This window comes from Oncorhynchus tshawytscha, linkage group LG26 (assembly GCF_018296145.1).
Source record: "Oncorhynchus tshawytscha isolate Ot180627B linkage group LG26, Otsh_v2.0, whole genome shotgun sequence".
NCBI lineage: Eukaryota > Metazoa > Chordata > Actinopteri > Salmoniformes > Salmonidae > Oncorhynchus > Oncorhynchus tshawytscha.
Genome location: NC_056454.1, coordinates 24,567,699 through 24,592,129, shown reverse-complemented (window position 1 = coordinate 24,592,129; position 24,431 = coordinate 24,567,699). Strand labels below are relative to the sequence as shown.

At 43.6% G+C, this 24,431-nt stretch overlaps 4 protein-coding genes across 5 annotated transcripts in view; all 4 read left to right on the top strand.

The window, feature by feature from the left end:
- Positions 1-2,798, top strand: part of LOC112225024 (nascent polypeptide-associated complex subunit alpha, muscle-specific form) — a 35,338-nt gene extending 32,540 nt beyond the window's left edge. Inside the window, exons 16-17 of the mRNA XM_042306955.1 lie at positions 214-2,694; positions 2,778-2,798. Coding sequence (XP_042162889.1) covers positions 214-2,694; positions 2,778-2,798 — 2,502 coding nt within the window. The remainder of the gene's footprint in view (positions 1-213; positions 2,695-2,777) is intronic.
- A 720-nt stretch (positions 2,799-3,518) lies between these two features.
- Positions 3,519-3,948, top strand: LOC121840948 (protein PXR1-like; the record flags this gene model as incomplete). Its single annotated transcript, XM_042306327.1, has 1 exon — positions 3,519-3,948. A coding segment is annotated over exon 1 (426 nt), but the record flags the coding sequence as incomplete, so codon positions are not given.
- A 55-nt stretch (positions 3,949-4,003) lies between these two features.
- LOC121840947 (cilia- and flagella-associated protein 251-like) lies at positions 4,004-4,965 on the top strand. Its single transcript, XM_042306326.1, has one exon. It carries the CDS (start codon positions 4,035-4,037, stop codon positions 4,674-4,676), a length of 642 nt encoding a protein of 213 aa, XP_042162260.1. The 5' UTR covers positions 4,004-4,034; the 3' UTR covers positions 4,677-4,965.
- Positions 4,966-6,056: 1,091 nt separating this feature from the next.
- The window catches only part of LOC112225409 (sushi-repeat containing protein X-linked), a 31,359-nt gene continuing 12,984 nt past the window's right edge, over positions 6,057-24,431 (top strand). Inside the window, exons 1-4 of one of the 2 annotated variants that reach the window (XM_024389359.2) lie at positions 6,058-6,229; positions 15,393-15,449; positions 16,838-17,032; positions 22,559-22,735. In XM_024389359.2, the coding sequence (XP_024245127.1) occupies positions 6,154-6,229; positions 15,393-15,449; positions 16,838-17,032; positions 22,559-22,735 (505 nt within the window). In that variant the 5' untranslated portion in view covers positions 6,058-6,153. Of the gene's footprint in view, positions 6,230-15,392; positions 15,450-16,837; positions 17,033-22,558; positions 22,736-24,431 lie in introns of both variants that reach the window. The other variant, XM_024389360.2, reaches the window with a different exon arrangement.

Below are 24,431 nucleotides of genomic sequence, written 5' to 3'. Positions count from 1 at the left end.
TTAGCTACTTTATTCTGTTTTACACTTTACTGTCTCCTCTTTATGTTTCAAATCCTTCTCTCTTTTTCTCTACTCTTTGAATATTCTCTCTTTTTTGCAAAACCTTAACCTGTTTTCATCTAATTCTTCCTTTTCTCTCTTCCTTTTATTTCTCTTTACAACTTTCTCTGTCTTTCTCTTTCTGTCTCCTTCACTCTTTCTCTATCGCTCCAGGGACATAAAAAGGGTCGGGCTCTGAGGAGAGCTGTTAAGGAAGCAGAAATGAAGGTTGAACAAGCCCCGGCCAACAGGAAGCCGCAGCTACTTTCCCATAAGGCCCTTCCTACCGAGCTTCTGAGAGGCTCCAGCTTGAGTTCATTAAAGGCAGAGGGCACGCCCCCAAAGAGCCCCAAATGCTTAATGAACCCTCAGACCCCAGCCAGCGGCAAGGAAAACATTGCCTTGACAGCAGAAAATTCTGGCATCAAAGTGAACACCAGTAAACTGGCAGGTAGTAATCTGCAAAGCACAGGTAAAGCAGGGTCTAAACCAATTTCACCAGCAAAGAAACAAAGCAAGTTATCCGTATCGAAACCTAGCACTCCTACACACAGCCAGATCCAGATATCCGTGTCTAAACCCAGCACTCCAAAACATGGTCAAAACAAACCGTCTGAATCTAAACCCAGCACTCCAAAACATGGTCAAAGCAAACCGTCTGAATCTAAACCCAGCACTCCAAAACATGGTCAAAACAAACCGTCTGAATCTAAACCCAGCACTCCAAAACATGGTCAAAACAAACTGTCTGAATCTAAACCCAGTACTCCAAAACATGGCCAAAGTAAGCTGTCTGAGATGAATAAAGGTACAGAGATGAAAGGTAAAGGCCCTGTAAAAGTTCAAGGTAAAGAGGCTTTCAAAGACAAGAAATCTAAAATTGCAGAGGAATATACTAAAACAATTGAAGTTCAAAATAAACCACTTCAAGAGATCAGGTCCCCTCCAGTCAAAGTTAAAGGGAAACCTGTGGAAAAGGAAACAACTCCAATTAAGGCTACTGCTGAAACCATTCCTTTGAAAGTAAAGAGCATTCCCAAGAAGATTATAGATGATAACAAACCATCTGAATGTAAAGGCACTCCAATAAAAGGAAAAAAGAAGGCAAAAGAGGTGAATGAAGAGAAGATGGAAGAGTCTATTACTTTCAACGAGTCAGGGACAATAGTGGGGAACAAAATGGCAGTTAATGAAAAAGAAAGTGCACCCACCAAAACAAAAAATGTGCCCAAACCAAAAGATGTTGAAGCGAAACTAACTGAGTTAGAGGGAGTCCCAGTGAAACTGAAAAGCAAGCCGACAGAGGTTTCCAGCCAAGCAGTCTTAGTAGAACCTACCTCAAAGGCCAAATCACCAGTCACATCACTCTCATTATCAGATGCACTACCTCAAAATGCTGGAGATAAGAAGTCAACAAAGTCACTGGTTGTCTGTCAGGTCATGGATAGAGTGGAGGTCCCAGGGGAAGATGCCTTAGATGAATCCCAGAAGGGGAAGCCTAGCTGGGGAGGATTTCTCAGCGATGCAGCCTCTCTCCTTCCAGATGTGGGGATGGCGGGGACAGCCATGGGGGTCCTGAGTGAGGCGGTGACGAGCGTGAGGGAGATTCAGTCGGAGAGTGACACAGACACTTCTATCCCTCCTCGGCGGTCCAGCCGGGTAGAGAGGTTCACCAAACAGAGCGCCATCACCCAGCCATCCTCCACATCACCCTCTTCTTCAACATCAGATCCAAGCACAGCTGAGCAAAGCAAGAGGACTGACGCCCGCATCGGCACCCTCAGGAATTCTGATCAGGAAGTGGGGAGCAGGATTATTGAGAAGGACCCAGAAACCACAGAGGCTGCTAGCGAGAGGTCAGGGGGTCAGGCCAAGGTCGATTATGATGAGAACTCTAGTAGTCAAAGTTCGGGAGCTGAGGATGATGAAGATAAAGAGTCCACAAAGAGACATGGAGATGGGACAGAAATGGAGAGCACCAAACAAGAGGAAAAAGAGGATTACAGAAGTGTTAAGGGTCTGGAAGATAACAGTGAAGACAGTGATACTGTGGCCAGCGGAGAGGGAGAGGAGGGTAGAGAAGAAAAGAGTGAAGAGAGCGAGGGCGCAGAGGCAGAAGAAAAGAGTGAAGAGAGCGAGGGCGCAGAAGAAGAAAAGAGTGAAGAGAGCGAGGGCGCGGAAGAAGAAAAGAGTGAAGAGAGCGAGGGCGCGGAAGAAGAAAAGAGTGAAGAGAGCGAGGGCGCGGAAGAAGAAAAGAGTGAAGAGGGCGCGGAAGAAGAAAAAGAGGAAGAGAGCGAGGGCGCGGAAGAAGAAAAGAGTGAAGAGAGCGAGGGCGCGGAAGAAGAAAAGAGTGAAGAGAGCGAGGGCGCGGAAGAAGAAAAGAGTGAAGAGGATGCGGAGGTGGAGGCGGAAGAAGAAGAAGAAACGAGTGATAGTGTGGGGACAGGAGAGGGGGCGGAGGAAGACGAGAGGTGTGAGAGTGAGGGGACAGGAGAGTGGGAACAGGGAGAGAAGAGTGATAGTGATGCGACTATAAAGGGGGAGGAGGAAGAAGAGAAAAGTGATGAGGGCGCAGTACAGGGGGAGGAGAAAGAAGAGAAGAGTGATAGTGAGGGGACAAGTGATGGGGAGGAGAGCAAAGAGAGTGATTCTGAGGCAAGCCTAGAGGAGGAGGGAGAGGAGACGAGTGCACAGAGTGAGGGGGAAGGAGAAGAGGGCGAAAGTGGTTCTGGGACAAGTGGAGAGGAGGAGATGAGTGAAGAAGAGTCCAGTGATGAAGAGAGTGGGGATAAAAAAAAAGAGGAAGAGGAGGAGAGCAATTCGAGTGAGTATGAAAACGAGGAGAGTGGTGATGAATCAGGAAGTGAGGCTGAGAGCAAGAGTGAGGTATCAGCAGAAGAGAAAGAAGATAAACAAGCAGAAAAAGCAGAAAGTAAAGCCACTGAGTTTGCAGAGGAGGAAGGAGAGAACCAAGAAGAGGAAGAGAGTGGAGCAGAGGAGGAAGGAGAGAACCAAGAAGACGAAGAGAGTGGAGCAGAGGAGGAAGGAGAGAACCAAGAAGACGAAGAGAGTGGAGCAGAGGAGGAAGGAGAGAACCAAGAAGACGAAGAGAGTGGAGCAGAGGAGGAACGAGAGAACCAAGAAGACGAAGAGAGTGGAGCAGAGGAGGAAGGAGAGAACCAAGAAGAGGAAGAGAGTGGAGCAGAGAGGAGGAAGGAGAGAACCAAGAAGACGAAGAGAGTGGAGCAGAGGAGGAAGGAGAGAACCAAGAAGACGAAGAGAGTGGAGCAGAGGAGGAAGGAGAGAACCAAGAAGAGGAAGAGAGTGGAGCAGAGGAGGAAGGAGAGAACCAAGAAGACGAAGAGAGTGGAGCAGAGGAGGAAGGAGAGAACCAAGAAGACGAAGAGAGTGGAGCAGAGGAGGAAGGAGAGAACCAAGAAGAGGAAGAGAGTGGAGCAGAGGAGGAAGGAGAGAACCAAGAAGATGAAGAAAGTGGAGCAGAGGAGGAAGGAGAGAACCAAGAAGACGAAGAGAGTGGAGCAGAGGAGGAAGGAGAGGGAGAGGATAAGGAAGGTAGTGAAAGTAAAGAAAATGAGGAGGGGGAGGAAGAAGAGGACGAGGGAAAGGATGAAGAAAGTGGAGAAGGTGAGGATGATGCAGGAGAGGGGGAAGCAGTTGAGGGTGAGGATGAAAAGGAAGGTGAAAAGGATGAGAACAACGAAGTTGAAGAGGGTGAGGAGGGACGAGAAGATGATGAGAAAGAAGCCAGGGGAGAGGAAGAGGTTGAAGGTGGAAAAGGTGAGGAAGAGGAGGAGGAAGAAGAAGAAGAGGGAGACAAAGAAGCAGAAGGAGAAAAGGAAGGAGAGGAGGAGGAGGAAGAAGAAAGACAGCAAGGAGAGGGGGAGGATGAAGGAAAGGAGGAGGGTGAAGGGGAGGAGGAAGAAGAAGAGGAAATTAAGAATAGAGAAGATCAAGGAGAAGGAAAGGATGAGGAAATGAAAGAAAGAGAAGAGAATGATGAGAAAGGAGAGGATGAGAGTGAAAAGGGGGATGGTGAAAAACAGGAAGAGGAGAAAGAGGAAAGAGGAGTGCATGAAGAAAGAGATGAGGAAGCAAATAAACCCAAAGAGGAAAGGGAGTGGCAAGAGGAGGAAGTGAAGGGGAAAAACAGGGAGGGGGAGGAGAAGGGGGGAGGTAAAAAAGAAGGGAAAGAAAATAAGACAAGTGATGGGGAGGTAGAACAAGAGGAGGAAGAAGAGGGAGCATGTGAACAGAAAGGGGAGATGGATGAGGAGGAAGCGGGAGAGGAGGAAGGGGAAGGAGAAGAAGAGGATAAAGAAAAGGAGGAGAAAGATAGTAAAGGAGAGGGAGAGGAAGACGAAGAGGGAGAGGAAGAAGAAGAGGGGGAGGAAGAAGAAGAGAGAAAATCACAGAAAGGGATAAAGAAAGGGTCACAGAGCGTACCACCTAAAGCAGCTCCCCCCAGCAGGAAAGGGAAGGAAGAGCCCCCAATGGAGAAACCCAAACCACCAGCCTGCACCAAGCTGAGGACCACAGGGGGAAAACAGGCCAATGGAACCCAAGAATCCCAACAGTTCTGGAACAATGTCTTACCCCAGTACCTGGAGCTGAAGTGAAATATACTGGACATCAATGGTTCCCAATTTTATTTGGATCAGAACCCATAACCTGACTGTTAATAACAGCTGGAATGGGTCTGGACCTCAGAAAACTAAGCCAGGTGCTCAATATACAGCACGACCCTACGTAAACTCCTTGAATTTAATCAATATCTGCATACAATTTACACAATATGCCCACTGTACTGTAAGGTACTAAACTGAGTGTACTCATGCACTATACTGTACTGAATTGTAATATACAGATATTTGTATTAAATAAAGAGAAATTGAGAATTTCACAGGACTGTCAGGAGCAAAGACTCTTTTTCTAGTAGATATAGTAGACATAGTTAAAGATGATTGTTCTGTCTCTATACCTAGGTGATAGGGTATCATTAACCCCTAGAGTTCAGTATACTGTAATTATAGATGAATGTACTATGACTGTCTGGAAGGGCACTTGGAGCCAGCAGAAGACATGGGATCCACTTCTAGAATCTAAAACATCCATTTCTGCAGTACATGTAGGAGAAACAAACACGTGCAGTCACGCGCACACACATGCAGTTTATTGTGTTTCAGCCTAGTTCAGTCTGGTTTGGTGTTATTGTTATTATAGTTCCTGAGAGGCTACTGCACAGAAGCTCTGTTTGACTCACACTACCCTCTCCTGTTTCCTGTGAAGACAAGGAGCACCTTAACACCTTCATGTGGAGACTCGCCCCTAAAGAGACCAGAGAGGAGAACTGGCAGGCAGGCAGCCAAAGCTGTGTGTGAGAGCGCATGTGTGTGTGTGTGAGTGGTGGTGGAGAGTCTTTCATCAGCTGTATACTTTCTCTCACCACTCATGTGCGAGTGTCTGTGTGAGATCTCATTCTGTGGACGTGAATGGACATGTTTAACTATACTTGTGGGGACCAGAAGAATAGTAAACAAACAAATTTGACTAACTGGGGACATTTTGTTAGTTCCCACGAGGTCAAATACTATTTCTAGGGGGTTTAGGGTTAAGGTTAGAATTAGTGTTAGGATCTAGGTTAGTTTGGGGGGTTAGGAGCTAGGGTTAGGGTAAGAGTATAGGTTGGGGTTAGGGAAAATAGGATTGTGAATGGGACTGAATTGTGTGTGTGTGTGTCCAGCAATGATGTATCACTTTGGTGTTTGAGATGCCTTTATTTGGTTGTGCTTTTAGATTTTTTTCTTGGGGAATGTATTTCCCCAGCAGCCTTGGCAAGTGGCAACTAGACCTAAATGCGTAAGCTATTGTATGAAAACAAAGTCCCTTTGTTGCAGGTTAAAATGTCTACTATAATTTGTTAGAGTTGTTTGCAGTGTTTAGTTCAGTGTTGCTGCACTTAGCTGTGACGCGCGCGCCGTGGCTCAGGCCAGATTCGATTAGGATCCTGGTGGAGTATCCTCTCGTGTTTCTGGAGCAGGAGGCGGGTCTTTGGAAAGTTGGAATGCCTTGGAAGTTTTCCTGTACTTTACAAAGATGTGGAATATGGACACCTGGCTGGTAGTGTCCCTGTTCGTGTTTGTCCAGCTCTTCTTCAGTTTAGCGTATGAAGGTAAGGAATTGCAAATATGTATCCATCCCGCGGATCAGAGGGATTTAGTTAACCCACTAGTGTCCAAATTGACACCGTCCATTTAATTTACATTTCTCAAATGTAACGTTTTTAGATATTTGCATAACATAGTTAGTGGTTGTTGCAATTTGTTCTGTTATTACGTATTCATTATCGGTTAGCCTATATCCCACCGCTACTTTTTGAGAGCCACATTTTATGTTTACGTGGAGGGGGGTGAGGCTAGGGTAAAAGGGGGAATGCAGTGCGCATCTGGGGGACGTCTCTCGCAGAATTCATGAGCGACACTAAAGCCAGCATTATGTAGATGGTGCCTTAGCTTACCTTCGTGCTATAGCCTGTAAAAAAACATGTATTAATTAAGTCCTTTGTTCAAGTTATTTTGCCATGCAAAGTAAGGGCGCTATCCCACTGGGCACAGACGTCAATTCAACGCAGCTATTCCACGTTGGTTCAACGTAATTTCATTGAAATGTCGTGGAAACAACATTGATTCAACCAGTGTGTCCAGTGGGTAATGAGTTTAACAGTTGTACATATGTTTAACAAGGGGATATGTACGTTAAACGTGCCAAAATGTAACTAATCTTTACCTAGCTAATGGTCTATGATTTCAGTCAACAGAGTGGCGAATCACATCGAAATTGTCAATAGCCTAGATAATTCCACGTCTCCAGTAAATATTTCCAGACTACAGTCCACCCCAGTGTGACCGGTATTGGAGCTCCGTGCTCTGCAATCAGAGCCCATAGCTCCGGGATGTCGGAGCCGTCACCGGCCACAAGCCACACAAGGGCTCCTGTGTTCGGATTAACTGCACATTTGCTCGGGCTGCCTCCTCCCATTTCCTAGCTTTCTTAGACCCGCAGATCTGTGGAGTCAATGTCTGTCCAGTGCTGGGTGGTTTTGTTTAATACGATTGGAGGGTCTCTTTGGAGGGTGACAGAGGGACTGTACCAGTTGAATGAAAATTATAGTTGTTTTATTTTTTGCTGGTCGATTGATTTGATTCCATGTGGTGTTCTCTCATCTTAGCTTGGTTACACAATAATTTCACACAAAGTCACACACACATATATGCAAGCACTTACACACACACACACACACTGAGAGAGCTTTCCAGATGGCTGGGTGCCAACAGGGCATGGACAGTATCCTGCAGAGGAACATTCACTGAAGAGTAATGAGAAGCTGAAATAAGTTCAAGACGAGATGGGACTGTATAATAGTTTGGATGCATGGGTGTATACGTGTGCGTTTATCATGGAGTGTATGTGTATGTGTATGTCTGTATCAAGGTTAGAGATGTAATGTGTGTCAGAGAGAGAGATTGTGTGGGTGTGTGTGCTTGAGGGTGTTGATTTGGAGATGTATGTGTCTTGTCCAGTGGCGGCGCGGCTCACCACTTCTGTCTGAGAAACAGGCTGAAACATGTGCATACGCTACTGGAGTTAGAGTTACACTGACAGGGTAAACACAGCTTGTCAAACTGATGCTTATAGCTGGAGGTCACTGGTGAGTCTGTGTGCTTGTGAGTGTGTGTGTTTATGGGGGTTGATTTAACAGGGGTCTTTGTATTTATTTGGGGGTTGTTAGTTAGACTTTATGTGGCGTAATTTATGTGTGTGTGTGTGTGTGTGTGTGTGTTTTAAAGGGGGTTGAGAAGGGTGGATGGTTTGGGTTTTAAGTAGCCTTAGTAACCTTTCTTTGCTTTGGTGTTATAGAATGCATTGAGGTGTCTACTGAGAGACAGGCTGAGTGTTGATGCTACCTCCAGGGCATATGAAGATGGGTGGTAAACTGGCAAGGGAAGGGTTTGATGGTTGGTTCTCTCCGGAACTCTGTATGTTTCTGTCTCGGCTGCTGTCTCAAAAAACAAGATGGTTGCCGCTGTCTCCTTTGTCCCGTCTCATTACTATTTTCTCTGTCAGCACAAGCAGACACTCACACAGACACACGTACACACTCAGTGACGCCTTCTCCTTTATTGCTCGCTCAGCATGCATTTCTACTTACAGTGAAACCCAGTCATAATGACTCTATGAATCATTCATATTTTACAAATGGACTACTGTTCTGTTGGTCTATGGTAGGTGAGTGACCTTGTATGTATAGTTAATTGTCAGAAAGCTCAAACATGCCGTCTTAACACAGAGTGATGTAACCCAGGGAATTCTCTAAGCCTGCCAGCTTACTAATACCACTGGAGTAGCAGTAATAATGGTTCTTCTCATTTTCCATGGTGAGAGAGAAAGAGAGCATGACGGTAAGCGAGTCAGTGATTGATGCGTTAAGAAAGGTGTTGTGAGCATGTGATGTTGGAGAGAACATGAGTTAAAGTGGTTGGTTGAGGAAGATATCTATTAAAGGGAAGTTGTGCACAGAGGCAGTGCGAAAAATATGGTCAAATCACTTCACTGTCTTTAGTCTATGTGTTTCTAATGCCCAGATGAAATAACAGATGCCTGTACTGCCTGTTCAGTTCTCCTCCTGGCATGTATCTACATTAACCCTGTCATTGATTCCTATTACGCACAGCTCAGCTGAATAAAGCTGACTGGAACCTCAGTTTGTGTTCCCTCTGGCCCTGTTGTTCTCATTGAGCTTGGCAGGAGAGCCTCTCTCGCTCTGTCACTCTCTCTGTTTTATCAACACCGTGTTCTCTCTGACGTCTTCCCACCCTCTGAGGAGTCATTTTCACTGTGAGAGAGAAGAGAAAAGAAGAGAGAGACTGTTAGGGATTCTGTCTGATTCCAAACCTCAGTGCACTGACCGAAAGACTGTTGGGACCGGGACCATGTTTATGTGGATGAATGACAACTTATAGGTTTTCTCTCTCTTTGTTATTGAAAACTCTGGATCTGGCCTTCATTCACACACTGATGTTAAGCAAATAAGAAATAACTTTATACTGCTAAGTTGAGTGTCAACTTCTCAGCATATCAGCTTTTATTCAAGGCTGGCTCAATTTGATGATGTGGATGAGATCGTTTCAAGTTAATCATAGTGTTATTTTATCCCTGGCTGTTCTGGAGACCGCTTTGAGTGGAAAAGGAACAGTACTGCGGTATTCTAAGATCCCTCTAAGATCCCTTAGGAAAGGAGAGAGACACGTCTATAATAATGTGTTATGCCCTCTGCTACAGATTGCTGGATGGGATGTGAGTGTCAGTCTAACTTGCTGCCTTTGTCTCTAAGGATGTGCATGTGGAGAAGATGGACTAGCTCTGCCTCTGGGAAATATCCCCTGCTATAGGCTATGAGGCTCTCTGCTGGTATGGTGTATGTCAGTAGAGCCCCCTAGGATTCAATTTATTACAGAATAACAAAACCAAAAAATCAGAGCAGAACTTTAGTTGTTGTAGCAGGATAGTAATCTGTAGAACAGTCTCGATAGAGAGAGAAAGGAAGGCCTACGTGTGTGTGTGTGTGTGTTAGATTTACTCTGTTGTCTGTTGTCTATTATGGCTCCATAACAAAGCCCAGTAGAGAGGTGTGGTAAGTTCTCCATGTGCACTCTGGTGTTGGGCAATATAGCGGTCATACTCTGTAAGGATAGTCATATATAACCTCACTGTAGGCAGTGAATTGACTGCAAGCTTGTTATAGAACTGATCTGAAGCAGCGGCACACACCTGTGATTAGTTTCCCAGATATGTCTGTTTCCCTCTGATAGACTTCCTTGGCTGTGTGCCCGTGAGTTTTCCCCTCAGCCAGCCAAATCAGATTCAGGGTCTGTATAAGGATGTGCTCAGTAGCAGTGTGATCTGACTGCTAAAACCGCAGTGCACGTTAGGCATTTGGCTGACGTGTATGTACGCCCGCCGGGCTGGGAGCGTGTAGCTGTAGCAGGAGTGAAAGACTTCTCTGTCTCTTTTGTCCCTCATGGATCCTGAACAGAGAACACATTCACACTGGGTTGGAGTCCACAACATCCTCCTCTGGTAGCGATTGGGCGTATCTGAGCTCGCTCCTCACTCCTCTCTCCCATTTACACCCCTTTCCTTCCCTCACCCATTCTCTCTCCCGCTCCCTTCACTATAATCCTCACCTTTTTCTCTCTCCCTCATGTCACTCCTTTATCTTGCATTGTGAATTGAAAGGTTATGTATCATTTTGAAGCAGAAGGCTCTAGATCATGCAGTAATTTTGCTGTGACAGCGAAGCATTGTCTGCCACACAAGCAACGTCCCAATACTCATATCTGCTTTCCTTTTGACAACTGATATCAAATATCTTGACAGATGAAAGCAATATGCCAGATTTCTATTGGAAGGGCCATTCTTTTTCTAGCTCTCTCACATAGAGGTCGACCGATTAATCGGAATGGCCGATTAATTAGGGCCGATTTCAAGTTTTCATAACAATCGGAAATCGTTATTTTTGGCCCCCCGATTTGGCCGAATTCTTTTTTTTTTTGTACACTTTTTTAACTAGGAAAGTCAGTAAACAACACATTCTTATTTTCAATGACGGCCTAGGAACGGTAGGTTAACTGCCTTGTTCAGGGGCAAAACGACAGATTTTTACCTTGTCAGCTTGGGGATTCAATCTTGCAACCTTACAGTTAACTAGTCCAACGCTCGAACCACCTGCTTTACATTGCACTCCACGAGGAGCCTGCCTGTTACGCGAATGCAGTAAGAAGCTAAGGTAAGTTGCTAGCTAGCATTAAACTTATCTTATAAAAAACAATCAATCATAATCACTAGTTAACTACACATGGTTGATGATATTACTAGTTTATCTAGCGTGTCCTGCGTTGTATATAATCGATGCGGTGCGGGAAAAGGACTGCCGTTGCTCCAATGTGTACCTAACCATAAACATCAATGCCTTTCTTAAAATCAATACACAGAAGTATATATTTTTAAACCTGCATATTTAGCGAAAAGAAATCCAGGTTAGCAGGCAATATTAACCAGGTGAAATTGTCACTTTTCTTGCGTTCATTGCACGCAGAGTCAGGGTATATGCGATAATAATAAACATTTTGTTTTCGAAATGATAGGTTCCGGATTCGACCATATTAATGACCAAAGGCTCGTATTTCTGTGTTATTATATTATAATTAAGTCTATGATTTGATATTTGATAGAGCAGTCTGACTGAGCGATGGTAGGCAGCAGCAGGCTCGTAAGCATTCATTCAAACAGCACTTTCGTGATTTTGCCAGCAGCTCTTAGTAATGCTTCAAGCATTGCGCTGTTTATGACTTCAAGCCTATCAACTCCCGAGATTAGGCTGGTGTAACCAATGTGAAATGGCTAGCTAGTTAGCAGTGTGCGCGCTAATAGCGTTTCAAACGTCACTCGCTTTGAGACTTGGAGTAGTTGTTCCCCTTGTTCTGCAAGGGACGCGGATTTTGTGCAGCAATGAGAAATGTTGCTTCAAATGGTGGCTGTTGTCGATGTGTTCCTGGTTCGAGCCCAGGTAGGAGCGAGGAGAGGGACGGAAGCTATACTGTTACACTGGCAATACTAAAGTGCCTATAAGAACATCCAATAGTCAAAGGTATATGGAATACAAATGGTATAGAGAGAAAAAGTCCTATAAATATAGTATTAACTACAACCTAAAACCTCTTACCCTGGAATATTGAAGTCTCATGTTAATAAATCTTCTTAGGGCTGCAATCCCGTTAACGGGATCAACATGACAACAGCCAGTGAAAGTGCAGGGCGCCAAATTCAAAACAACAGACATCTCATAATTACAATTCCTCAAACATGCATGTATCTGATACCATTTTAAAGGTAATCTTGTTGTTAATCACACTGCAGGATAACATCAGATAATTAGCTAAATACATGTGTCTCCACTCAACCGCTGTGTTACGCTTTGGAGTCCACAGTGTCTCCTCAAACCCAAAATCCGATTTTCGAGCAAAATGATGTTTTTATCATGTAAACAATGATCATCGCGAACAAACGAACCGGCTTCAACTGGTGTCTATTGGAAAAGAACGTTCCCCAAATCGGGCGCGCAAATATGCTTTACAGCAAAAGCACCACAAACGATTATGTTAGGTCACCTCATAGCCACAGAAAAACACAGCCATTTTTCCAGCAAAAGATTTTCCGGCCAGTCACAAAAACCACAACTAGAGATTAATCACTTTGATCATCTTCATAAAATGACACTCATAGGAATTCATGTTACACAATACATGTATGTTTTTGTTTGATAAAGTTCATATTTATCAAAATATGAGTTTACATTGGCGCGTTACATTCACTAGTTCCAAAAACATCCAGTGATTTTGCATACCCACATCATTCAACAGAAATACTCATAATAAATGTAGATGATAATACAAATTATATACATGGAATTATAGATATACCTCTCCTTAATGCAACCGCTGTGTCAGATTTTTTTTTAAACGTTACGGAAAAAGAAACCCATGCAATAATCTGCGACGGCGCTCAGAAGTAAATGTCACAATAGCCGCAATGATGGCATCAATATAAACAAGAAATTATATGATAAATATTCCCTTTGATGATCTACATCAGAAAGCACTCCAGGAATCCCAGGTCCACAATAAATGTTTGTTTTGTTCGATAATGTCTGTTATTTATGTCCAAATACCTTATTTTTGTTGTTTGGTATACATATCCAAACGCTCATTCTGGTCAGCGTTACATCGGACAAAAACTTCAAAAAGTTATATTACAGGTCGAAGAAACATTTCAAATTAAGTACAGAATCAATCTTTAGGATGTTTTTAACATATAGCTTCAATAAAGTTCCAACCGGAGCATTCCTTCATGTCTTCATGAGCAATGGAATGCAAGTGAATACCATAATGAATAAGCGTGATCAGAAAATGGCTGACTGCCAGACATTTGATTAGATTCTGCTCTCATTCACTCCCACAACACCTTAGAAGTCTCATTCAAATGTCTATTGATGGTTGACATCTAGAATAACATCTGGAACCCCTAGGCAGTGCAACATCATTAATATCTCAAGGGGATTTCATTGGGGACGCTGGTGAATACATACAAAGCTCAGATTTCTCACTTCCTGTTTTGATTTCTCCTCAGGATTTTGCCTGCCATATGAGTTCTGTTATACTCACAGACATCTTTCAAACAGTTTTAGAAACTTTAGTGTTTTCTATCCAATACTTATAATTATATGCATATATTAGCAACTGAGACTGAGGAGCAGGCCGTTTACTTTGGGCAACTTATTCATCCAAGCTACTCAATACTGCCCCCAGCCATAAGAAGTTAATGCAACCGCTGTGTCAGATTTCAAAAAAGCTTTACGGAAAGAGCAAACCATGCAATAATCTGAGAACGGCGCTCAGAAATTATTATTTTTTATCCGCCATGTTGAAGTCAACAGAAATCAGAAATGACATTATAAATATTCCCTTACCTTTTATGATGTTCATCAGAATGCACTCCCAGGAATCCTCGTTCCACAATTAATGTTTGATTTGTTCGATAATGTCCATTATTTATGTCCAAGTAGCTACTTTTGTTAGGGCGTTTAGTACTCAAATCCAAACGCTCGTGCAGGTCCTGCCAAACATCGGACGAAAAGTTCAAAAAGTTATATTACAGGTCGTAGAAACATTTCAATCTAAGTATAGAATCAATCATTAGGATGTTTTTATCATAAAACTTCAATAACGTTCCAACCAGAGAATTCCATTGTCTGTAGAAAAGCCATGGAACTCAGGTCGCTCTCATGTGAAATGCGCTGACCAGGACCTGGCTCTCTGCCAGACCACTGACTCAAAGAGCTCTCATCCAGCCCCACGTCACAGTGAAAGCCTCATTCAAGCTTCTAAAGATGGTTGACATCTAGTCATCCCTAGGAAGTGCAACATGAACCATATCCCACTGTGTATTCGATAGAGCTGTTCAAAAACTACAAACCTCAGATTTCCCACTTCCTGTTTGGATATATTCTCAGGTTTTTGCCTGCCATATGAATTCTGTTATACTCACAGACACCATTCAAACAGTTTTAGAAACTTCAGAGTGTTTTCTATCCACATGCACTAATAATATGCATATATTTGCAACTGGGACTGAGGAGCAGGCCGTTTACTCTGGGCACCTCTGGACACCTTATTCATCCAAGCTACTCAATACTGCCCCTGCAGCCATAAGAAGTATAAAAAGGAACCACCAGCTTTCATATGTTCTCATGTTCTGAGCAAGGAACTTAAACATTAGCTTTTTTACATGGCACATATTGCACTTTTACTTTCTTCTCCAACACTTTGTTTTTTCATTATTTAAACCAAATTGAACATGTTTCATTATTTATTTGAGGCTAAATGGATTTTTATTGATGTATTATATTAAGTTAAATTAAGTGTTCATTCAGTATTGTTGTAATTGTCATTATTACAAATAAATAAATAAAAAAATCGTCAGATTAATCGGCATTGGCTTTTTTGGGTCATCCAAATAATCGGTATCGGCGTTGAAAAATCATAATCGGTCGACCTCTACTCTCATAGTGACCAAGAAGGAGAGAAGGAAAGGAAACCAATATTGGAGCACTAGTCACATATCACAGTAAGTATGTTGGTGACCTCACAACAAGACCCTGAGTCACATTTCAGCAAGAACAAACAGGAGAACAACATTTTGGAATGGAGAAAAGGTTTAGGTAGTTCCTCCTCCGTTTCAAAACGTTTCCTTCAGTTTCATACTTACTGAATGTGACCCCAGTGTGAGGTTGCCATTGCACCACTGGTTTTAGAACAAGGTTGCAGTAAAAGTGATTCATTGTGCCAAACCAGCTGGGGAGAAAGGCTCCCTTGGGGTTCTTCTTCTCTGCATGTGTTAACAAGATTTCTCTCATTCCTCTTTGGAGGAATAGTTTAGCAACGTTTTCCAACAGTGATAATCTTGATTTAATAATGACCTCTTGCAAAACACCAGTAAAGTCCAACCCAAATCTTTTGTTGAAGGATTAGGCCCACATCATGTTTTGAAACGTTGATAAACTCTTTCAATCAAATGTATTTATAAAGCCCTTTTTACATCAGCAGATGTCACAAAGTGCTATACAGAAACCAATGCAGCCCTACTCTTATCTTGAATGCAGCCTTGCTCTCTCCCTGCCTTGGTCACTAGCTGCTTTCTTCTCCCTCTTACTTTCTCAGGGTCGGGATACTATGGCTATGGAGATGATGAAGATGCATATGCTCGTAGAAACGGAGGTGAATGCTTTGACCAAGCTCTGCTGCCACACGCACGCACGCTTTTTACACACTCTGGCACTCGCTTTCAACATGCAGGAAAGTTTAGGGTTGAAATAAGCCTTTTAAACTCAAAGCATTGACTTCACTTTTTATCAACATTGAAAAAATGTATTTTATTTGAAAAGCCAATCAAAGTTGGCTGTGTGTCTTTCACTTCAATGTGACGTACATAACTATGTTATTTTCTTCTCCACAAGATAGCGATATGCTTCATCCCATGTTTTACAAACTGACACAATTATGTCAAACTAACTTTCAACTTTTCTTTGAGGTCAGTTAGACATGGAATTTTACCCTCTGGGCCAAACCAAACTCCTGGACTATTTCTCTTCTGTAGAGACACAAATATAGTATTGTGTTATTTTACTCAATGACAGTGAGACTGGAGTTACAGCCAACACACACACTGTCCAGCTCCTGTCCAGCTGGTGTATGTTTGAGAGTGTGCGTGCGTGCGTGCGTGCTTACAAGAAAGTGTGTGTGTTCTGAGCCAGTGGGGAAAAGACTGCAGATTTTATTTCCCTGGAATACAAACCTGCTGGCCCCTCAAACTTGGCATTCCCAAAAGGAATCTTTAGGTAAGCTTTTGAGGGATGGATAGAGCCATCCAACTGGTCGAGGAAAGTTGGAGGTAACTTCAGTGTTCTTTTGACAAATCTTTATCCCTCATGCTGTAAATCAGCTCTAGATCATCATCCATTTCAGCCTCCATTCTGAAGGTTATATTTATTAATAGTTCAATTGATGGGGTTTAGTAGCTCTAATCAACAGTATGATTGAGTGATCCCGTTTAAATCCTCTGGATCAAAGTGATCAAAGACAGACAGACACCCACACACACACTCAAACTATTTCCTTTACTCTCAACCTCTATCTTTTCTTTACTCAAGCAAGTACTTCTTGTTGTCAACTACTTCTTATTGTCAGTATGGATTATGGTAAGTGACAAAGCCATTGTATCATTCTGTCTACCTGTGATAAGATGATGGATGGGTTTACACTAGCACTCCAGATTTCATCTCTTTAGTCTGCTGTAAACACTGTGTCCTGTGGTAAATCAGTATGGATTATGTATGTTGCTATGGGAAACCCACGGCCTGACTTACACTCATAGCCTCCCTTCATTTTAGCAGTAAGGTGAGAAAACGCATGGATGTCCAAAACACTGCTAAATACCCCCCGGCCCCCAATAGTTAATTTACATTGCGGCACAAACAGACAATGTCTACCTCTATCCTGTATAGGAAGATGTCTGTCCAGCATCTGAACCAGAAGGACATTTATTTCAATCTTTTATGTGAATGCTATAACTCTCCCTCTTATTCCCCACTCAACCCCATTTTTAGGGACCCCTTGGTGCGCGCCCATCAAGGTGAAGCATGGCGACGTGAGTTGTCGGAGTCCTGGGGGGCAGTATTATAAGAACGTGATGGGATCGCGCTGTAAGATCCGCTGTAAGAGGGGTTACGAGATGCAGCAGGGACACCCAGAGGTGGTGTGTATGGCCAGCAAACACTGGTCAGGAAACTACGCCTGCAGGGGTGAGACCACCACACACACAAACTCGCACACCTGGCCTACTGGCGAGACCCAAAATCACTGGACACCTTTACACCAAACATACAGTACCAGTCAAAAGTTTGGACACACCTACTCATTCAAGGGTTTTTCTTTATTTGTACAATTTTTTACATTGTAGAAATAACACACATGGAATCATGTAGTAACCAAACAAGTGTTTAACAAATCTAAATATATTTTAGATTTTTCAAAGTAGCCACCCTTTGCTTTGATGACAGCTTTTGCACACTCTTGGCATTCTCTCAACCAACTTCAACTGGAATGCTTTTCCAACAGTCTTGAAGGAGTTCCCACAGATGCTGAGCACTCGTTGGCTGCTTTTCCTTCACTCTGCAGGCCAACTCATCCCAACTCATCAGTTTTGAGACACTGTAAAGTCCATGGAGAATAAGACCTCCTCCCAACTGCCCACTGCACCGAGGCTAGAAAACACTGTCACCACCGATAAATCCACGATAATCGAGAATTTCAATAAGCATTTTTCTACGGCTAGCCATGCTTTCCACCTGTCTACACCTACCCCGGCCAACAGCTCTGCACCCCCTGCAGAAACTTGCCCAAGCCCCCCCACCCACCTCTCCTTCACCCAAATCCAAATAGCTGATCTGAGAAAGCTGTAAAATCTGGACCTCTACAAATAATGGGCTAGACAATCTGGACCCTCTCTTTCTGGACCCTCTCTTTTCTGGACCCTCTCTTTCTGCGGCAATTGTTGCAATCCCTTTTACTAGCCTGTTCAACCTTTCTTCCCTTCTTTAAAGGGGATACACTTTAGACCCAAACTCTTATAGACCTATACCCATCCTGCCCTGCCTTGCTAAAGTCTTTGAAAGCCAAGTTAACAAACAGATCACCAACCGTTTTGAATCCCACCGTACCTTCTCCGCTATGCAATCTGATTGTCGAGCCTCCTTCACTCATGCTGTCAAACATACCCTCATAAAACTGACTATCCTACCAATCCTTGACTATGGCGATGTCATTTACAAAATAGCCTCCAACACTCTACTCAGCAAATTAGATGTAGTCTATCACAGTGCCATCCGTTTTGTCACCAAAGCCCCATATACTACCCACCACTGCGACCTCTATGCTCTCGTTGACGGTCCCTCGCTTCATGTTTGTCGCCAAACCCACTGGTTCCTTGTCATCTATAAGTCTTTGCTATGTAAAGCCCCGTCTTTTCTCAGCTCACTGTTCAAGCATTTCTCAACAGCTGGCCATGCCTTCCGCCTGGCTACTCCAACCTCGGCCAACAGCTCCGCCCCCCCCGCAGCTACTCGCCCAAGCCTCTCCAGGTTCTCCTTTACCCAAATCCAGATAGCAGATGTTCTGAAAGAGCTGCAAAACCTGGACCCGTACAAATCAGCTGGGCTTGACAATCTGGACCCTCTATTTCTGAAACTATCCGCCGCCATTGTTGCAACCCCTATTACCAGCCTGTTCAACCTCTCTTTCATATCGTCTGAGATTCCCAAGGATTGGAAAGCTGCCACAGTCATCCCCCTCTTCAAAGGGGGAGACACCCTGGATCCAAACTGTTACAGACCTAAATCCATCCTGCCCTGCCTATCTAAGGTCTTCGAAAGCCAAGTCAACAAACAGGTCACTGACCATCTCGAATCCCACCGTACCTTCTCCGCTGTGCAATCTGGTTTCCGAGCCGGTCACGGGTGCACCTCAGCCACGCTCAAGGTACTAAACGATATCATAACCGCCATCGATAAAAGACAGTGCTGTGCAGCCGTCTTCATCGACCTTGCCAAGTCTTTCGACTCTATCAATCACCATATTCTTATCGGCAGACTCCGTAGCCTCGGTTTTTCGGATGACTGCCTTGCCTGGTTCACCAATTACTTTGCAGACAGAGTTCAGTGTGTCAAATCGGAGGGCATGCTGTCCGGTCCTCTGGCAGTCTCTATGGGGGTGCCACAGGGTTCAATCCTCGGGCCGACTCTTTTCTCTGTATATATCAATGATGTTGCTCTTGCTGCGGGCGATTCCCTGATCCACCTCTACGCAGACGACACCATTCTATATACTTCCGGCCCGTCCTTGGACACTGTGCTATCTAACCTCCAAACGAGCTTCAATGCCATACAACACTCCTTCCGCGGCCTCCAACTGCTCTTAAACGCTAGTAAAACCAAATGCATGCTTTTCAACCGTTCGCTGCCTGCACCCGCACGCCTGACCAGCATCACCACCCTGGATGGTTCCGACCTTGAATATGTGAACATCTATAAGTACCTAGGTGTCTGGCTAGACTGTAAACTCTCCTTCCAGACTCATATCAAACATTTCCAATCGAAAATCAAATCAAGAGTCGGCTTTCTATTCCGCAACAAAGCCTCCTTCACTCACACCGCCAAACTTACCCTAGTAAAACTGACTATCCTACCGATCCTCGACTTCGGCGATGTCATCTACAAAATTGCTTCCAACACTCTACTCAGCAAACTGGATGCAGTTTATCACAGTGCCATCCGTTTTGTCACTAAAGCACCTTATAACACCCACCACTGCGACTTGTATGCTCTAGTCGGCTGGCCCTTGCTGCATATTCGTCGCCAGACCCACTGGCTCCAGGTCATCTGCAAGTCCATGCTAGGTAAAGCTCCGCCTTATCTCAGTTCACTGGTCACGATGGCAACACCCATCCGTAGCACGCGCTCCAGCAGGTGTATCTCACTGATCATCCCTAAAGCCAACACCTCATTTGGCCGCCTTTCGTTCCAGTTCTCTGCAGCCTGTGACTGGAACGAATTGCTAAAATCGCTGAAGTTGGAGACTTTTATCTCCCTCACCAACTTCAAACATCTGCTATCTGAGCAGCTAACCGATCGCTGCAGCTGTACATAGTCTATCGATAAATAGCCCACCCATTTTTACCTACCTCATCCCCATACTGTTTTTCTTTATTTACTTTTCTGCTCTTTTGCACACCAATATCTCTACCTGTACATGACCATCTGATCATTTATCACTCCAGTGTTAATCTGCAAAATTGTAATAATTCGCCTACCTCCTCATGCCTTTTGCACACAATGTATATAGACTCTCTTTTTTTCTACTGTGTTATTGACTTGTTAATTGTTTACTCCATGTGTAACTCTGTGTTGTCTGTTCACACTGCTATGCTTTATCTTGGCCAGGTCGCAGTTGCAAATGAGAACTTGTTCTCAACTAGCCTACCTGGTTAAATAAAGGTGAAATAAAAAAAATAAAAAAAACATTGCAACACCCACCTGTAGCTCGCGCTCCAGCAGGTATATTTCACTGGTCATCCCGAAAGCCAACTCCTCATTTGGCCACCTTTCCTTCCAGTTCTCTGCTGCCAATGACTGGAACGAATTGCAAAAATCACTGAAGCTGGAGACTTACATCTCCCTCACTAACTTTAAACATCAGCTGTCAGAGCAGCTTACCGATCACTGCACCTGCACACAGCCCATCTGTAAATAGCCCACCCAACTACCTCATCCCCATATTGTTATTTATTTTTGCTCTTTTGCACACCAGCATCTACTTGCACATCATAATCTGCACATCTATCACTCCAATGTTTATGCTAAATTGTAATTATTTTGCCACTATGGCCTATTTATTGCCTTACCTCCCTAATCTTACTACATTTGCACACACTGTATATACATATATATATTTCTATTGTGTTATTGACTGTATGTTTGTTTATCCCATGTGTAACTCTGTTGTTTTTGTCGCACTGCTTTATCTTGGCCAGGTCGCAGTTGTAAATGAGAACTTGTTCTCAACTGGCCTATCTGGTTAAATAAAGGTGAAATAAAATAAAAAAATCCCAAACCATCTCAATTGGGTTGAGGTCGGGTGATTGTGGAGGCCAGGTCATCTGATGCAGCACTCCATCACTCTCCTTTTTGGTTAAATAGCCCTTCCACAGCCTGGAGGTGTGTTTTTGGGCCATTGTCCTGTTGAAAAACAAATTATAGTCCCACTAAGTGCAAACCAGATGGGATGGCGTATTGCTGCAGAGTGCTGTGGTAGCCATGCTGGTTCATTGTGCCTTGAAATCTAAATAAATCACCGACCGCGTCATCAGCAAAGCATTCCCACAACATCCCACCTTCTCCTCCATGCTTCACGGTGGGAACCACACAAGCGTTCACCTACTCTGCATCTCACAAAGACATGGCACTCAAATTTGGATTCATCAGACCAAATGACAGATTCCCACAGGTTTAATGTCAATTGCTTGTGTTTCTTGGCCCAAGCAAGTCTCTTTCTTTTTATTGCCGTCCTTTAGTAGTGGTTTCTTGCAGCAATTCAACCTTGAAGGCCTGAACAGTTGATGTTGAGATGTCTGTTACTTGAACTCTGTGAAGCATTTATTTGGGCTGCAATTTCTGAGGCTGGTAACTTTAATGAACTTATCCACTGCAGCAGAGGTAACTCTGGGTCTTCCTTTCCTGTGGCGGTTCTCATGAGAGCCAGTTTCATCATAGCGCTTGATGGTTTTAGCGACTGCATTTGAAGAAACTTTCAAAGTTCTTGATGTGTTCAGTATTGACTGACCTTCATGTCTTAAGATCGGTGTCCCTAAACTGGAACGGTTGTTGTTAATATGCGCTAATGTGACTAGAATGACATTGTAAGTAACAGCCAACTTTCCAGGACATACAGTAGACATGTCTTATATGGGCAGAAAGCTTAACTTCTTGTTAATCTAACTGCACTGTCCAATTTACAGTAGCTATTACAGTGAAAAAAGACCACGTTATTGTCTGAGGAGAGTGCAAAACAACAACATGCTTTTATCATGGCAACTGATTTGATACATTCACCTCAGAAGGTAAATAATGTACTTACATTTAGTAATCTTGCTCTGATTTGTCATCCTGAGGGTCCCAGAGATAAAAGGTAGCATAGTTTTGTTTGATCAAATCCATTTTTATATTCAAATGTAAGAACTGGGTTCTACACCCTGCCCGGCAAACTAGTTGCGAAAGTTGAAAAAGAGGCTGTGATCCTTGCTTATTTGAGCTGTTCTTGCCATAATATGGACTTAGTCTTACACAAATTAACTTTTAACAAGGCACACCTGTTAATTTAAATGAATTCCAGGTGACTACCTCATTAAGCTGGTTGAGAGAATGCCAAGAGTGTGCAAAGTTGTCATCAAGGCAAAGAGTGGCTACTTTGAAGAATCTCAAGTATAAAATATATTTTTGATTTTGTTTAACACTTTTTTGGTTACTACATGATTCCATATGTGTTATTTTATAGTTACGATGTCTTCACTGTTATTCTACAATGTAGAAATGTAGTACAAATAAAGAAAAACCCGTAAAAGAGTAGGTGTGTCCAAACTTTTGACTGGTACTGTATGTAACCACTGAAGATACACACAACCAATAGAATCATTGTCAGATTCATCAGCTACCTGCTAATCATACACCCTCTTTGTGAAAATACATTTTTGGACTTGATTTGTGTTTCCCTGTCAGAGATCCGGTGTCCTAAGCTACAGATGCCTGCTAATGGTGGCTATAAGTGTTCAGATGGATCCTACTTTAACTCCCGCTGTGAGTTCTTCTGCTCCCTTGGATACACTCTGAAGGGGTCCAAGACTGTTACCTGCCAGTACCACAAGACCTGGACCTCAGGGGAGAGCGCCTGCATAGGTGAGTCAGAGAGTGCTTGTGTGGATGTTACCGATGTACAGTATGTGTATGGCGTTTGTGTGTGTGGTGTTTGTCTGTAGCTGTCAAATCAAATCGATTTTTTTCAACAGTGAAATGCTTACAAGCCCTTAACCAACAATGCAGTTTTTTTTAAAGTGTTTAGAAAATATTTACTCAATAAATAAATAAAATTAAAAAATAAGAAAATAGAAAAATAACAAATAATGAAAGAGCAACAATAAAATAACTGTAACAAGGCTATATACAGGGGGTACCGGTCCATGTGTGGGGGCACTGGTTAGTCGAGGTAATTGACGTAATATGTACAGTCGTGGCCAAAAGTTTAGAGAATGACACATATTCATTTTCACAAAGTCTGTTGCCTCAGTTTGTGTGATGGCAATTTGCATGTACTCCAGAATGTTATGAAGAGTGATCAGATGAATTGCAATTAATTGCAAAGTCCCTCTTTGCCATGCAAATGAACTGAATCCACAAAAAAAACATTTCCACTGCATTTCAGCCCTGCCACAAAAAGACCAGCTGACATCATGTCAGTGATTCTCTCGTTAACACAGGTGTGAGTGTTGACGAGGACAAGGCTGGAGATCACTCTGTCATGCAGATTGAGTTCGAATAACAGACTGGAAGCTTCAAAAGGAGGGTGGTGCTTGGAATCATTGTTCTTCCTCTGTCAACCATGGTTACCTGCAAGGAAACACATGCCATCATCATTGCTTTGCACAAAAAGAGCTTCACAGGCAAGGATATTGCTGCCAGTAAGATTGCACCATAGTCAACCATTTATCGGATCATCAACAACTTCAAGGAGAGCAGTTCAATTGTTGTGAAGAAGGCTTCAGGGCGCCAAGAAAGTCCAGCAAGCACCAGGACCGTCTCCTAACGTTGATTCAGCTGCGGGATCGGGGCACCACTAGCACAGAGCTTGCTCAGGAATGGCAGCAGGCAGGTGTGAGTTCATCTGCACGCACAGTGAGGCAAAGTCTTTTGGAGGATGGCCTGGTGTCAAGAAGGACAGCAAAGAAGCCACTTCTCTCCAGGAAAAACATCAGGGACAGACTGATATTCTGCAAACGGTACAGGGATCGGACTGCTGAGGACTGGGGTAAAGTCATTTTCTCTGATGGATCCCCTTTCCGATTGTTTGGGGCCTCCGGCAAAAAGGTTGTCTGGAGAAGACAAGGTGAGCGCTACCATCAGTCCTGTGTCATGCCAACAGTAAAGCATCCTGAGACCATTCATGTGTGGTGTTGCTTCTCAGCCAAGGGAGCGGGCTCACTCACAATTTTGCCTAAGAACACAGCCATGAATAAAGAATGGTACCAACACATCCTCCGAGAGAAACTTCTCCCAACCATCCAGGAACAGTTTGGTGACAAACAATGCCTTTTCCAGCATGATGGAGCACCTTGCCATAAGGCAAAAGTGATAACCTAAGTTGGGGAACAAAACATCAATATTTTGGGTCCATGGCCAGGAAACTCCCCAGACCGTAATCCCATTGAGAACTTGTGGTCAATCTTCAAGAGGTGGGTGGACAAACAAAAACCTACAAATTCTGACAAACTCCAAGCATTGATTATGCAAGAATGGGCTGCCATCAGTCAGGATGTGGCCCAGAAGTTAATTGACAGCATGCCTCTGCGGATTGCAGAGGTCTTGAAAAAGAAGGGTC

Bases quoted from the DNA above. Each gene is read 5' to 3' on its own strand.
- LOC121840947 (XM_042306326.1), top strand. From the start codon at position 4,035: ATGAAAGAAAGAGAAGAGAATGATGAGAAAGGAGAGGATGAGAGTGAA.